The sequence below is a fragment of the Pelobates fuscus genome, chromosome 3 (genome assembly GCF_036172605.1).
Source record: "Pelobates fuscus isolate aPelFus1 chromosome 3, aPelFus1.pri, whole genome shotgun sequence".
In the NCBI taxonomy this organism is placed as follows: Eukaryota; Metazoa; Chordata; class Amphibia; order Anura; family Pelobatidae; genus Pelobates; species Pelobates fuscus.
Genome location: NC_086319.1, coordinates 329,754,517 through 329,766,029, shown reverse-complemented (window position 1 = coordinate 329,766,029; position 11,513 = coordinate 329,754,517). Strand labels below are relative to the sequence as shown.

The 11,513-nt window shown below is 42.0% G+C and overlaps 1 protein-coding gene across 2 annotated transcripts in view; it reads right to left on the bottom strand.

The window, feature by feature from the left end:
• Nucleotides 1-202: 202 nt before the first annotated feature.
• Nucleotides 203-11,513, bottom strand: part of SECISBP2L (SECIS binding protein 2 like) — a 56,248-nt gene continuing 44,937 nt past the window's right edge. For both annotated transcript variants that reach the window (XM_063449024.1, XM_063449023.1), the window contains exons 17-18: nt 2,494-2,713; nt 203-2,057 (exon numbers count right to left, since the gene is read on the bottom strand). In XM_063449024.1, the coding sequence (XP_063305094.1) occupies nt 1,402-2,057; nt 2,494-2,713 (876 nt within the window). In that variant the 3' untranslated portion in view covers nt 203-1,401. The remainder of the gene's footprint in view (nt 2,058-2,493; nt 2,714-11,513) is intronic.

Sequence of the window (11,513 nt, the reverse complement as noted above, 5' to 3'; positions counted from 1 at the left end):
AAATCAAACTAACGGAAGAAATATTTTGTACACCAATTAATTGGCAAAGGAATGCCCACAGTCATATAACGATCTATTGTAGTTTGCTTAACTTGGTTTCAGTCACTTCTGAGTACTGCTACCATCTGAGAGTAAGAAACCCACAGACAGATTAAAAAAAATATTAAAAAAAAAAAAAGGATAGAAACCACTGTGTGGGACACGCTGTAAATTCAAGTTTCATACCCAGAAAAATTGAATAGAAGAAAATTAAATAAATGAAAAAAGTAACGGGGCTACGATGGGCAACAAAAATCCTTAGCACTATCAACGGTTTGCAATTAACATAACTTGAACTGACATATGAACAGAACAGCACAAATGAAATTAATTTTGAAATATTTATGTTCATGTCTATCTTGGTTTCTATTCCTATAATTACACATGAACGCTAAAAAGGCAATGACTTTTCATTTGTGAAGCACAAATATGAATTGTCATAACTATACAAACACAAAATATCAAAAGGGACACGACTGAAACGAAAGCTACTAAGGAAAAATAAGGATGAATAGGTGATGTGAATCAGGAAATTATAACGAAACACTCCAAGTACCAGAACCATTACAGCCTGCCTTAGTGTTTATGATGCCAGCAGTTCCCTAGTACATCCCAACGTAAGCTGCCAAACCTTCTTAGTACAGTCTGACACTTATCTGAGCACAGCGTAGACACCTGTGTGGCTTCTGGTCCATTAGAGAAGAAAAAGCCACATTGCGTTCATTCAGTGGCCAGCTGAGCATTCCCAGCCAATGAATGAGTTCCTGCCTTGAACAATCTGAGAGTCGGCTTCTCCAGCTCAAGAAGACTGGGAGCAGCATGGGGTACTACAGGATCCAGAAAAGTGTCAAACTGTACTAAAACCATTTAGACAGATTGTGCCAGGACCACCCGCAAACGTCTGCCACCATAACCATTATAGTAGGCTGTAGCGGTTATTTTGCTTGGAAAGTTCCCTTAAAGACTTAGAATGAACAAAACACATCCATTCTAAGACGGAGTATGAAAGAAAAATCTATTAACAAATAGAAACCATGTAACTGTATGAAACATATGTCATTGTTAGCTGGTTACCCTTCCAGCAGGGAAACATTTGATTACTAGATGTGATATTTAGATGAACACCATAAAACCTAGAACATTCATAGAAATATCTCTTAGTGCTTGACTAAAGAATAATCAACACAAATTTAAGAGAACAATTCACAACAAATAATATTATCCACTTGGAATTAAATATAGATTAAACAAATAAACAGTGCAAAACATTGAGATGAAACATATATGGGAATGGCTGCAACTCTCCCAATAGTTATGTTTTATGTCAGTGGACCAATTCCTGAGTTTTGTTTCTGTTCCATTTTAAATAAAACTGGTGTTAGTGCTCTCTTTTAATAAAGGTCCTCTACCACTCTGAGCATTAGTTCCATTCCTGGCATGTTTTTCAGCTGTCCGTTCCTTGCAGTCAACAGATTCTGCTTGTTCAGAAGCCTCCACTTCATCATCTTCGCTTGGTTCAAGATTATCTTCCTCTGGGCTGTTCAGTGAATTCACAAGCTGGAGGGTTTCCATAGTTCTCTGAGCTTCGGAGACCCAAGACTCTATTCTGCTCACTGAAATAGGCTCCTGGTGATACCCATCGTCCTCCTCATCATCTTCATCATCATCCTCATCCTCAAGCATTTCTGGAACCAGTGTGCTGGTTGTACTGGTCATAGAAGAATTAAGAACATCTCTACCACTTCCATCCCAAGATCCAGTTTCAGTACTCTGCTGAGATGCCCTTTCCAGATTGTCATCTGGTTTTACCTCTTCTTTGTCAACTGGAGTCAACTTCCCAGGGTTTGCTACTGAGGTAGTATTGCTTGCCAATTTCAAGGATGGTTGTTTATTGGTGTTGGCTTTATCGTATGGAGCACCTGAAGTTTGTTCAGAAATCGACGTTTTGATGGAGCATTCTTCATTTTCTGAGGTTTCCACTCCATCTGAGGTTTCCACCATATTTCTCCAGTTGGTTTCTAAAAATAAAATTAAAAAAAGACAGCATTTGAAGTTTTATAACTGGTAGCATAATTAAAGGTTTAATGTTTAAACAGAGATTTAAAGAACACTTAGTAGGCTATCAAAATGTGGTGGCATATGTGAAAAGCAAAACAAAAAGATTTTGTTCTGCAATGAGATAAGTGTTACAAAAGACTCCTTGAGTTTGTCAATATCAGCATTAAAGGGTTACACCAACCATCATAAATACTAAGAGCACCATGGCACTGTTCCCCACTAGTGGGTCAAACTGTTCTGCTGTTGGCAGAGAAGTCAAGTGAGACTGATGTCTGCCTTATTCTCAATAAATCAGATAATATTATGCCAGAGTGGCATGCTCCTTAATAATTTCTGCACTATTTTTAAGCTCACGCAGTAATTGTAAGAGTATTGCTACTGTCTGAAATCACTTACCATAATCCTTCTCATTCACCTCCGAGATGGGCTCAGAGATCACACTGCAGAATGAAATAGCACTTGCTGCAGAAGGATTTCTAGAATGACCCATATGGTGAGGCACCTTTTTAACATTCTTCAAAGCTTCCTCGGCCTGCTCTTGCTCCATTGATGCCACCATATCTTTGTATGCTTTTCTAGCTTCCTCGGTCAACGACACCAAATTGTTAAATAGTGTCTAAAAAGAATTACAATAGAATTACAAGTCAGTTTAAAATATTCAATATATGTAAATGATTTAAACAAAAAAATTATATAAAAAAAAAAAAAATCATAGATAAGCATTTGATTGGACCGCTCTCATCGGCTCTGCGCATACGAGTCTGCTCTGAGCCGAGGAACGAGTGGTGGTGGAAAAAGGAGGGAAGGAAGGAGGGAGGAGAGTACAAAAAAACAAAAACAAAAAGAAAAGAGTAATATGAAGAAATATAGGGGGGTGGCAGCAGGAAGGGTTCAGACGAGAACGAGAGAGAAGATATAGGCTTCTCCTTGCATTCGCATAGTCTGCCTGCAAGACTAGAAGCTCATTACTTGTTGATCACCAACATCATTTTTTGCACAGATTTAACATGCAGCCTAGAACAGAGTAACTAGCCCCTGGCACAAAAGTGCATGTTTCTCTATATGCACAGCATTTCAACCAGAAAATCTGTACATGCAGATTTCTTACTCTATGACCACTTCTAATAGAAGAAGTGGTCATGTTGGTTGGAGTAACCCTTTAAGAGACTAGGAATTCTCAGCCAAATCTAGCCCTCCCATTGTTAGCAATGGGAGATCTATGTGCAACACTGTCTAAATGTGCTCTGTTCCTACTTATCAGACCAAGCACAATATACACTGATCTATCACAACATTAAAATTACCTGCCTAATATCATGTGGGTTTGACCCGTGCTACTAAAAACAGCTCTGATGCATCGATGCATGGACTCCACAAGACCTCAAAACATGTCCTGCGGTATCAGGCACATTAGCAGTAGATGCTTTAAGACCTGCAAATTGCGAGGTGGGGCCTTTATGCATCGTGTTAGTTTTTCCAGTACATGTCACTGATGCTTAATCGAATTGCGATCTTGGGGAATTTGAAGGCCATAACCTTGAACATTTTCAAGTTTCTCAAACCATTTCTGAACATTTTTTTTGTCAATCTTTCTTTTATTGAGGCAATTGGTAAATAGGATACAGAATAGAGAGAAGGGGATGTACGTTTGTCATACAGGTTGGGATCATGCCAACACAATGCATCATCTCCTATGAGTGACTGCCTCCTTTTATATTATTCAAGCATTCTATAATATTACTAACAGGTTTAGCGTAATAATAGTAAAGTAGTTAAACATAAGCGAACCATCCAGTGGATTACAACATTTATGTAACATGAGAAGCAATGCGGCTTATCGGCACACCTTATCACGGAACTGCTGCATATCTGCACACCTTTTTGAAATATTGTATGAAGATGTCAGCCGTGTAGCCATGATGTGTGTGGTATAATTTGCTGTGCTGAGTATGCATAGGGTTGAGCTAGTTGCGCTTAAAGTTACAGGTGCGTGGCTTGGGTGTAGTGTGCCATACTTAATAGTAGTATAGTAGCGTGGAGTATCATAAGGTAGAGTAAAGCATTGCCTGTAACTATAGTGCGAGATTATTAGAGCAGTACTGGGGCGGCGGTTATGACTGTGTGAGCGATATAGATACACATTACTGACCGTCATTTCAAGCTATGGCACAGTGGTTATACAATTGCCTATTATTTAGTTACATGCTAGACAGTGATTTATTAGAGTGTAATTAAACAGGCTTTTATCTAGTAGATAGGTCGCAGGCTAGGTAAGATCAGTCAATATGCACCTGAGGTTTGTCCGAAGTCAGTCCGTTTGCCTGGCAGCATGAAAGGTGTGTAGATGGGCTTTGTTTGCTGGGTTCAGCCGATTCCCTGTGTATGCTTTTGTGGACAGTCCATTCCCTGCTCGGGTGCATCAGTCTCCCTATCCGGCGTGCGGTCCGTCAGGCTGGGCTGCAGATACAGCAAACTGGTTGTCAGCATTTCGTGGCGTGGCAAATCCGCGACTCTGCGGCTCCGGGCTGTAATGTGGGCCTTTGCTCTTGGTCTGTGGGTCTTCTTCCTCCGATTGTCAGGATCTCGGGTCTTTCTGGTCTTTGTAGTGGTGGTCATCTGAGAATCTTGGGGTAGGGAGGGTGAACTCGTGCGGTGGGGGGCTTCTCCCCAGCTCCAGGCTGTATGTGGGGCCGACACCAAATGACCACAGACTCGGGTGCTTCTCGAGGCCGGGTCTTTCCCTGTGGGCGCTGAGGAAGGCCCTGGTGGTCGTCCTCCGCTTGCGGCGGATGACCTTCCCACGGTGTTGTCTGTGTTTTGGGGATGTCTCCTAGTGACCCCAGCCCAGATGGGCACTCCACCCTTCAAGGTAAGGTGGCTTTGCCCGGGATCTGCTCCGTCCGCCTAGCGACGTCTGTTAACTCCTCCACCTTGTATCGAGTGGGGATTCGTTGGGCCTCCCTTCGCTCCAGTCTCTCCCAGAATTGCCGGACAAGGGTTTCCAGGCGCTCATGTAAGGATTGAGATGGTGCAGGCTCAGCCGCGTGGTCTGCAGCCGCCATTTTACTAGCGGCGGTTCGCTTGTTTGATGCATGTCCCTTTCTGTAGCTTTCAACCGCAGTCCAGGTCGGCTTGTGGTACATGCTGGTTGGGACCGGGATAACCCCCACCGGTCTTGGTGAGGGGGGCCCGATGCTTCGGGTGCCGCTTGTTTCGGTGGGTCGGGAGAGCGGCCGTCTCTCCCCTTCCCTGCTCGGTGTAGGCCCCAAGCCTCTGATCTGGGAGCACTGTGGGTGCTTGAGCGTGCGAGGTGTCCCCCAGTTCCCAAGTCTCCCTGGTGCCCGGTGAGGTGAGTAGGGGTCCAGGGTTGGGTGTTTTGCCCCCGTTTTTTAATGAAAATCGGGTCCAGACTCGGGAGCTCATGAAAAGCATGTCTGCACAGCTCCCCGGTCAGGATCCGCCCCCATTTCTGAACAATTTTATCAGTGTGGCAGGGTGCATTAAAGAGGCCACTACCATGAACACCACTGACATGAAGCGATGAATGTGGTCTGCAACAGATTCTGGGTAGGTGGTATGTGTCAAAGTAACATTCACATGAATGCCAGGACCCAAGGTTAACCAGAGCATAACACTACCTCTGTCGGTCTTATTCCCATATTGCATCCTGCTGCCATCCCCAAGTAAACAACACACACCTGGCAATCCACCAGATCGAAAAGAAAACATGAATCAGACCAGGCAACCTTCTTCCATTGCTCAATGGTTCAGTTCTGACACTCACATCCCCATTGAAGGCCCTTTTGGCAGTGGACAAGAGTCATCATGGGCACTCTGACCAGGCTGTGGCTAAGCAACCCCGCAAGAAGCAAACTGTGATGCCCTGTGTGTTTGAACAGCTTTCTATCATGGTTAGCATTATGTTTTTCAGCAAATTGCTCTAACACAGTCGTCTAGCCATCTCTATTTGGCCTTTGTCAAAGTCACTCTAATCTTTTTATTTGCCAATTTTTCCTGCATCCAACAGATGGAATTCAACAACTAACTGTTCAATTGCTGCCTAATATTTCCCACCACTTGGCAGGTACCATTGCAATGATAAAATCAATGTTGTTTACTTAACCTGTCAGTGGTTTTAATGTTGAGGCTAATCCGTGCATATGCATCTGCCACACTGTTTCTAATTCACTCAATACCAGAATCCCCAAAGTTTCATTATTGGGCCCCTTGTGTTTTATAATAAATATATACCCATTATGAATAATCTTCCATTGGTCTGTAAATATCAAAACTTCCCACAGCATACTTGAAAACAAGCTAAATTCTTCCTGCTAAAATAGTTTCTAAATAAATAGATCCCAGCACTAATAGTGTTAAACATTCAAGAATGATGTGAATGCAAACTACTAAAGCCACAGCATTAAAGGAACACTATAGTCACCTAAATTACTTTAGCTAAATAAAGCAGTTTTAGCGTATAGATCATTCCCCTGCAATTTCACTGCTCAATTCACTGTCATTTAGGAGTTAAATCACTTTGTTTCTGTTTATGCAGCCCTAGCCACACCTTCCCTGGCTATGATTGACAGAGCCTGCATGAAAAAAAAACTGGTTTCACTTTCAAACAGATGTAATTTACCTTAAATAATTGTATCTCAATCTCTAAATTGAACTTTAATCACATACAGGAGGTTCTTACGGGGTCTAGCAAGCTATTAACATAGCAGGGGATAAGAAAATCTTAATTAAACAGAACTTGCAATAAAGAAAGCCTAAATAGGGCTCTCTTTACAGGAAGTGTTTATGGAAGGCTGTGCAAGTCACATGCAGGGAGGTGTGACTAGGGTTCATAAACAAAGGGATTTAACTCCTAAATGGCAGAGGATTGAGCAGTGAGGCTGCAGGGGCATGTTCTATACACCAAAACGGCTTCATTAAGCTAAAGTTGTTCAGGTGACTATAGTGTCCCTTTAAACACTACTGTTTTCACAAATATCAAACAAGTTACCGTGCAATAGGCTATAGTAGCCATAGTGTTTGAGGTTTCCCTAAACTCTACAGGTAGGTGTAAATATCTGGATTTCTTTTCAACAGAAAACCACTCATTCCCAAAGGGATCTAAAACCCAAAAATAAAATAGCAAGCAACACCAGCAGTGTATACAGTGGAGAACATTGTATTGATGTAGATTAAAATATAAAACTCACAAAAATCACTTAAACACATGTGGATCAATCAAGGTTTTAGCCCGAGTATGACAGACACCCATGTCAATCAAAAAGCACTGTTAGTATAAACACTAAAGGGCTGATGCCGATATACTTTAACCCCTTAAGGACAGAGCTTCAGAAGCTTGTCTTTCACTTAATGACAAGCATTTTTTTGCATTTTTTTGCTGTTTGCGTTCAACTGCAATTTGCATTTTACTAATTTATTGCACCGACGCATATTATATACCGTTTTTTAAAGGACAGAAAGGGCTTTAATTTGATGTAACATATATTTACATAAATGCTTATTTATTATTAAAAAAGACAGAAAAATGAAAAAAAAAATGAAAAAGATTTTTTTTTAACAGTTTTTGCAATAATAATGTGTGCACAATTAGTGCAGGTTAAGGAAAGTAATTAAAAATAAATTCATTTAGTTGTTCTGATTTACAGAATATATAATGTGTCTGGGATTTTAAGTTTTTTTTGGTAGTTACAGGTCACAAAGCACAAGGAGTAAAATAAACTTTTAATGTGGAGCGATTTTAGAATTTGGTATGTTTGTCTTGTAAGCTTAATAGCCATAAAAGAAAACAAAATTGCCACACAAAAGTATATATTTATATAAAGTAGACAACACAGGCTATTTACCTAAGGTTGTTTTGACACTTTCTACGTAGCCATTTTACCGCCAACCTCTGCTAAATATTGGAGTAAAATTGTGTTTTTTGGGGGTTTTCGCACACAAACTTATAACAAAGAACTTCTCATGTGTATTTTGTAAAGTTGGTGTGTGCTATTCCTGTACAAAGTTGTATTATGTGTTCAGTTACTTCTGCGGAGTACAACGGTACCCCCATTGTATGTCTTTGGCACTATTTTGTGAAGCTACAGTGCCATATAGGAGACCTGTCCTTGTCAGTATTCACAGTAGAATTTTGAGAGACGGATTTAATGAGCCTATGCTTCCATTTGGGGTATTATAACAGTTTGACAGTTCAAAAAAAAAACCACAAAGGCCTACCATTTGTAAAAGTAGACACTCCAGGGTATCTCATAAGGTGTATATTGTGCCTTAACACGCCCCCATTTTTTTACCATTACATGCCAAAGTATGTGGTAAAAAATAATTTTGTGCATTTTTTTTTACATACGGATTGCATTTTTGCTGGGCATTTTGTATATTTCATATGTGCCACTAAGTTCAAACCCCCCAAATTATGCTCAGCTAAGTCTTCTGAGTAAAAGGACACCCCCATTGTATGTCTATGGCACTATTTAGTGAAGCTACAGTGCCATACAGGAGACCTGTCCTTTTCAGTATTCACAGTAGAATTTTGAGAGACGGATTTAATGAGCCTATGCTTCCATTTGGGGTATTATAACAGTTTGACTGTTCAAAAAAACCCCACAAAGGCCTACCATTTGTAAAAGTAGACACTCCAGGGTATCTCATAAGGTGCATATTGTGCCTTAACATGCCCCCATTTTTTTTACCATTACATGCCAAAGTATGTGGTAAAAAATAATTTTGTGCATTTTTTACATACGGATTGCATTTTTGCTGGGCATTTTGTATATTTCATATGTGCCACTAAGTTCAAAACCTCCAAATTATGCTCAGCTAAGTCTTCTGAGTAAAAAGACATCCCCAATGAATGTCTTTGGCACTATTTTGTGAAGCTAAAGTGCCATTTGGAGACCAAGCCATATCAGTTTTTACAGAACTTTGGATTTTGACGCTGGGCCTATGTGCAATTTCCAAGCATCTTCGCAGGTTTTAAATTCAAACTACCCCACAAAGGCCTACCATTTCTTAAAGTAGACACCCCAGGGTATTTCAAAAGGCATATTTTGAACCTTAGCGTGGGATAATTTTTCCGCTAGCTTGTACCAGGTGTAGTGGTAATAAGCGGTTTTCTGCCTTTTTGACACACAAAGTGAGTTTGCACAGTATATTTTGCAAACCTTATGTGTGCTACGACTGTATAATACTTCATATGTTGCTCAGCTATGTCAGCTGAGTACAAAAATACCCCCGTATGTACCTTTGCCAGGTATATGTGGACATCAGAGGGGCACATTTGGGACATAGTCATTCCAGTTTTTTTCAAACTTGAAATTTTTACGCTGTGCCCATGTCCCATTTTAGAGTATTTTACCAGGCTATATAATCCAAATACCCCACAAAGGCATACCATTTCTTAAAGAAGACATCCCAGGGTATTTCAAAAGGCATATTTTGAACCTTAGCGTGGGATCATTTTTCCGCTAGCTTGTACCGGGTGTAGTGGTAATGAGCGTTATTAAATGTATTTTTTAACTTTTAAAAACTTTTTTTACTTTTTAAAACTATTTTTTAAACTTTTGTTAAACTTTTTTTTACAGATTTAAAATTTTTCTAAGTTTTTTTTTTACCGTTAACCCCTAACTAGCAGTAAGCAGCACTAACAGTAAATTCCCCATTTTCCCATAACTCCCACCCACCCCAGCTAGCAAAATATTTAATTATACAATATTTAAATTAGTTAATTAAATAAATTTAACCCCTGAGGGTTAAAAAAATAAATAAAAGTTAATCGTCAGGGGTTAAAAAAAATTAGATCACAGTATAATACTGTGATCTGTATTTTGATCACTGTAGGCAGTGATCGACTGGCAGGGAAGGGGTTAATTTTATTTGGACTGGGTAAAGGGTTTATTTTTTTAAATTTTTTACTTAAACGTTATTAAAACTTTTTTTTTAACTTAATTTTTTTACTTTTTAAAGCTTATTTTAAAACTTTTTTAACGTTAACCCCTAGTTAGCCTAACACTAAATCTCCCAATTCCCCACTAACTTCCACCCTCCCCAGCTAGCTAAATTTATAATTTTAAAATATTTAAATTAATTAATAAAATAAATTTAGGGGGGCGGAGCCTGACTAGCAAACGAGTAAGACGTGCTCTGCTCGAGCTCCCGCCGGACGGCGACATAACCACCAAAAATCAGGGGGTGCAACCCTGGAAAACCCGCAAAACGAGGCTAATCAGCTTGGGGAACCCAGTGCACACCCGCAGATACCTGACTTGCCGCCCGGAATGCCCGGGATCCGAAGCGGAAGGCTGTGGCCTACAAGAGAGGACGTGCTGGGAAGACGGCCGCTTCCCGCTAGCCGCTCAGGGCCGCAGACCAGCACAAATCATCCCCCCCCCCCTTTGGACCGGTGGGGGTTAACCCGATCCCCGCCACACAGAACTGGCCCGGTCCCTAATCTGCTGACGCAGCCGGCAACCACAGCCGACGGACTGGAGGAGCAGGCCTCTAAGATGGCGGCCATAAGCGACGACTACACTCCTGGAAAGCAGCTGCAGCCTGTATCACCAGACCTCAATCTACCGGTGAGAGACTCTCTGGACGCAATCTTTGATAAATTTTGGACTCAGCTACTGGCCCACACAAGACTAGCTGCTGACATACCTCTCACTAGCCCACCTACAGCACTAGCAGGCGGCTCCAAGAGGATTGGGAAACCTCAGAAGGGCACCAAAAAACGCCAAGCCACAGCAACTCGCATGAATCGCCCACCTGGACAGAGAACAATGAGGGGATTGACCCGCAGGTACCAGCCACATAAGCGGAGGGCCGCAGAAGCCACACGGCATCACGCGCCAGACCCATGCACAGCCCAACGCACCCGCCCGCCGGGAAAGTCCCTGGACCTGAAAGGACCCCAGGCTCGTGGCAGGAAGGTACCATCCCTCACACTGACCCAGGGCCGAAGAGGCACCATGTCCACAAAGGGCTGCTCAGCTGGCTTGCTGTATATCCCCGACCGCTCCTATACCCACCTAGTCCTGCCTCAAGGCCCAGAGCTTCACCCACAGCAGCAGGGGCGAGGTAATAATACACTAAGACAGACCGCCCAACGACTCACTCACTTACCTGAAGCCTCTATCATGGGCCGTCTACAACGCCTGGTGAAGGCCTTCATTATGACCTGGGGCTGGCCGACGGCCGACACCAACTCGCACCATGCCGCACCCCTGTGGCTTCTACTGAACGACGGTGTCAACTTCTCCACCCTACCCAGCAGAGGTATAGGCTGAACAGGCCCCACTAACTGACAGTCCCACCACCATCACTCTCAGCCATTGGCTGTAGTGACCTAACTTGAATGACCCACATGGACTCTCCTTGCTGGACTCCCACTTGTAACCATGCTT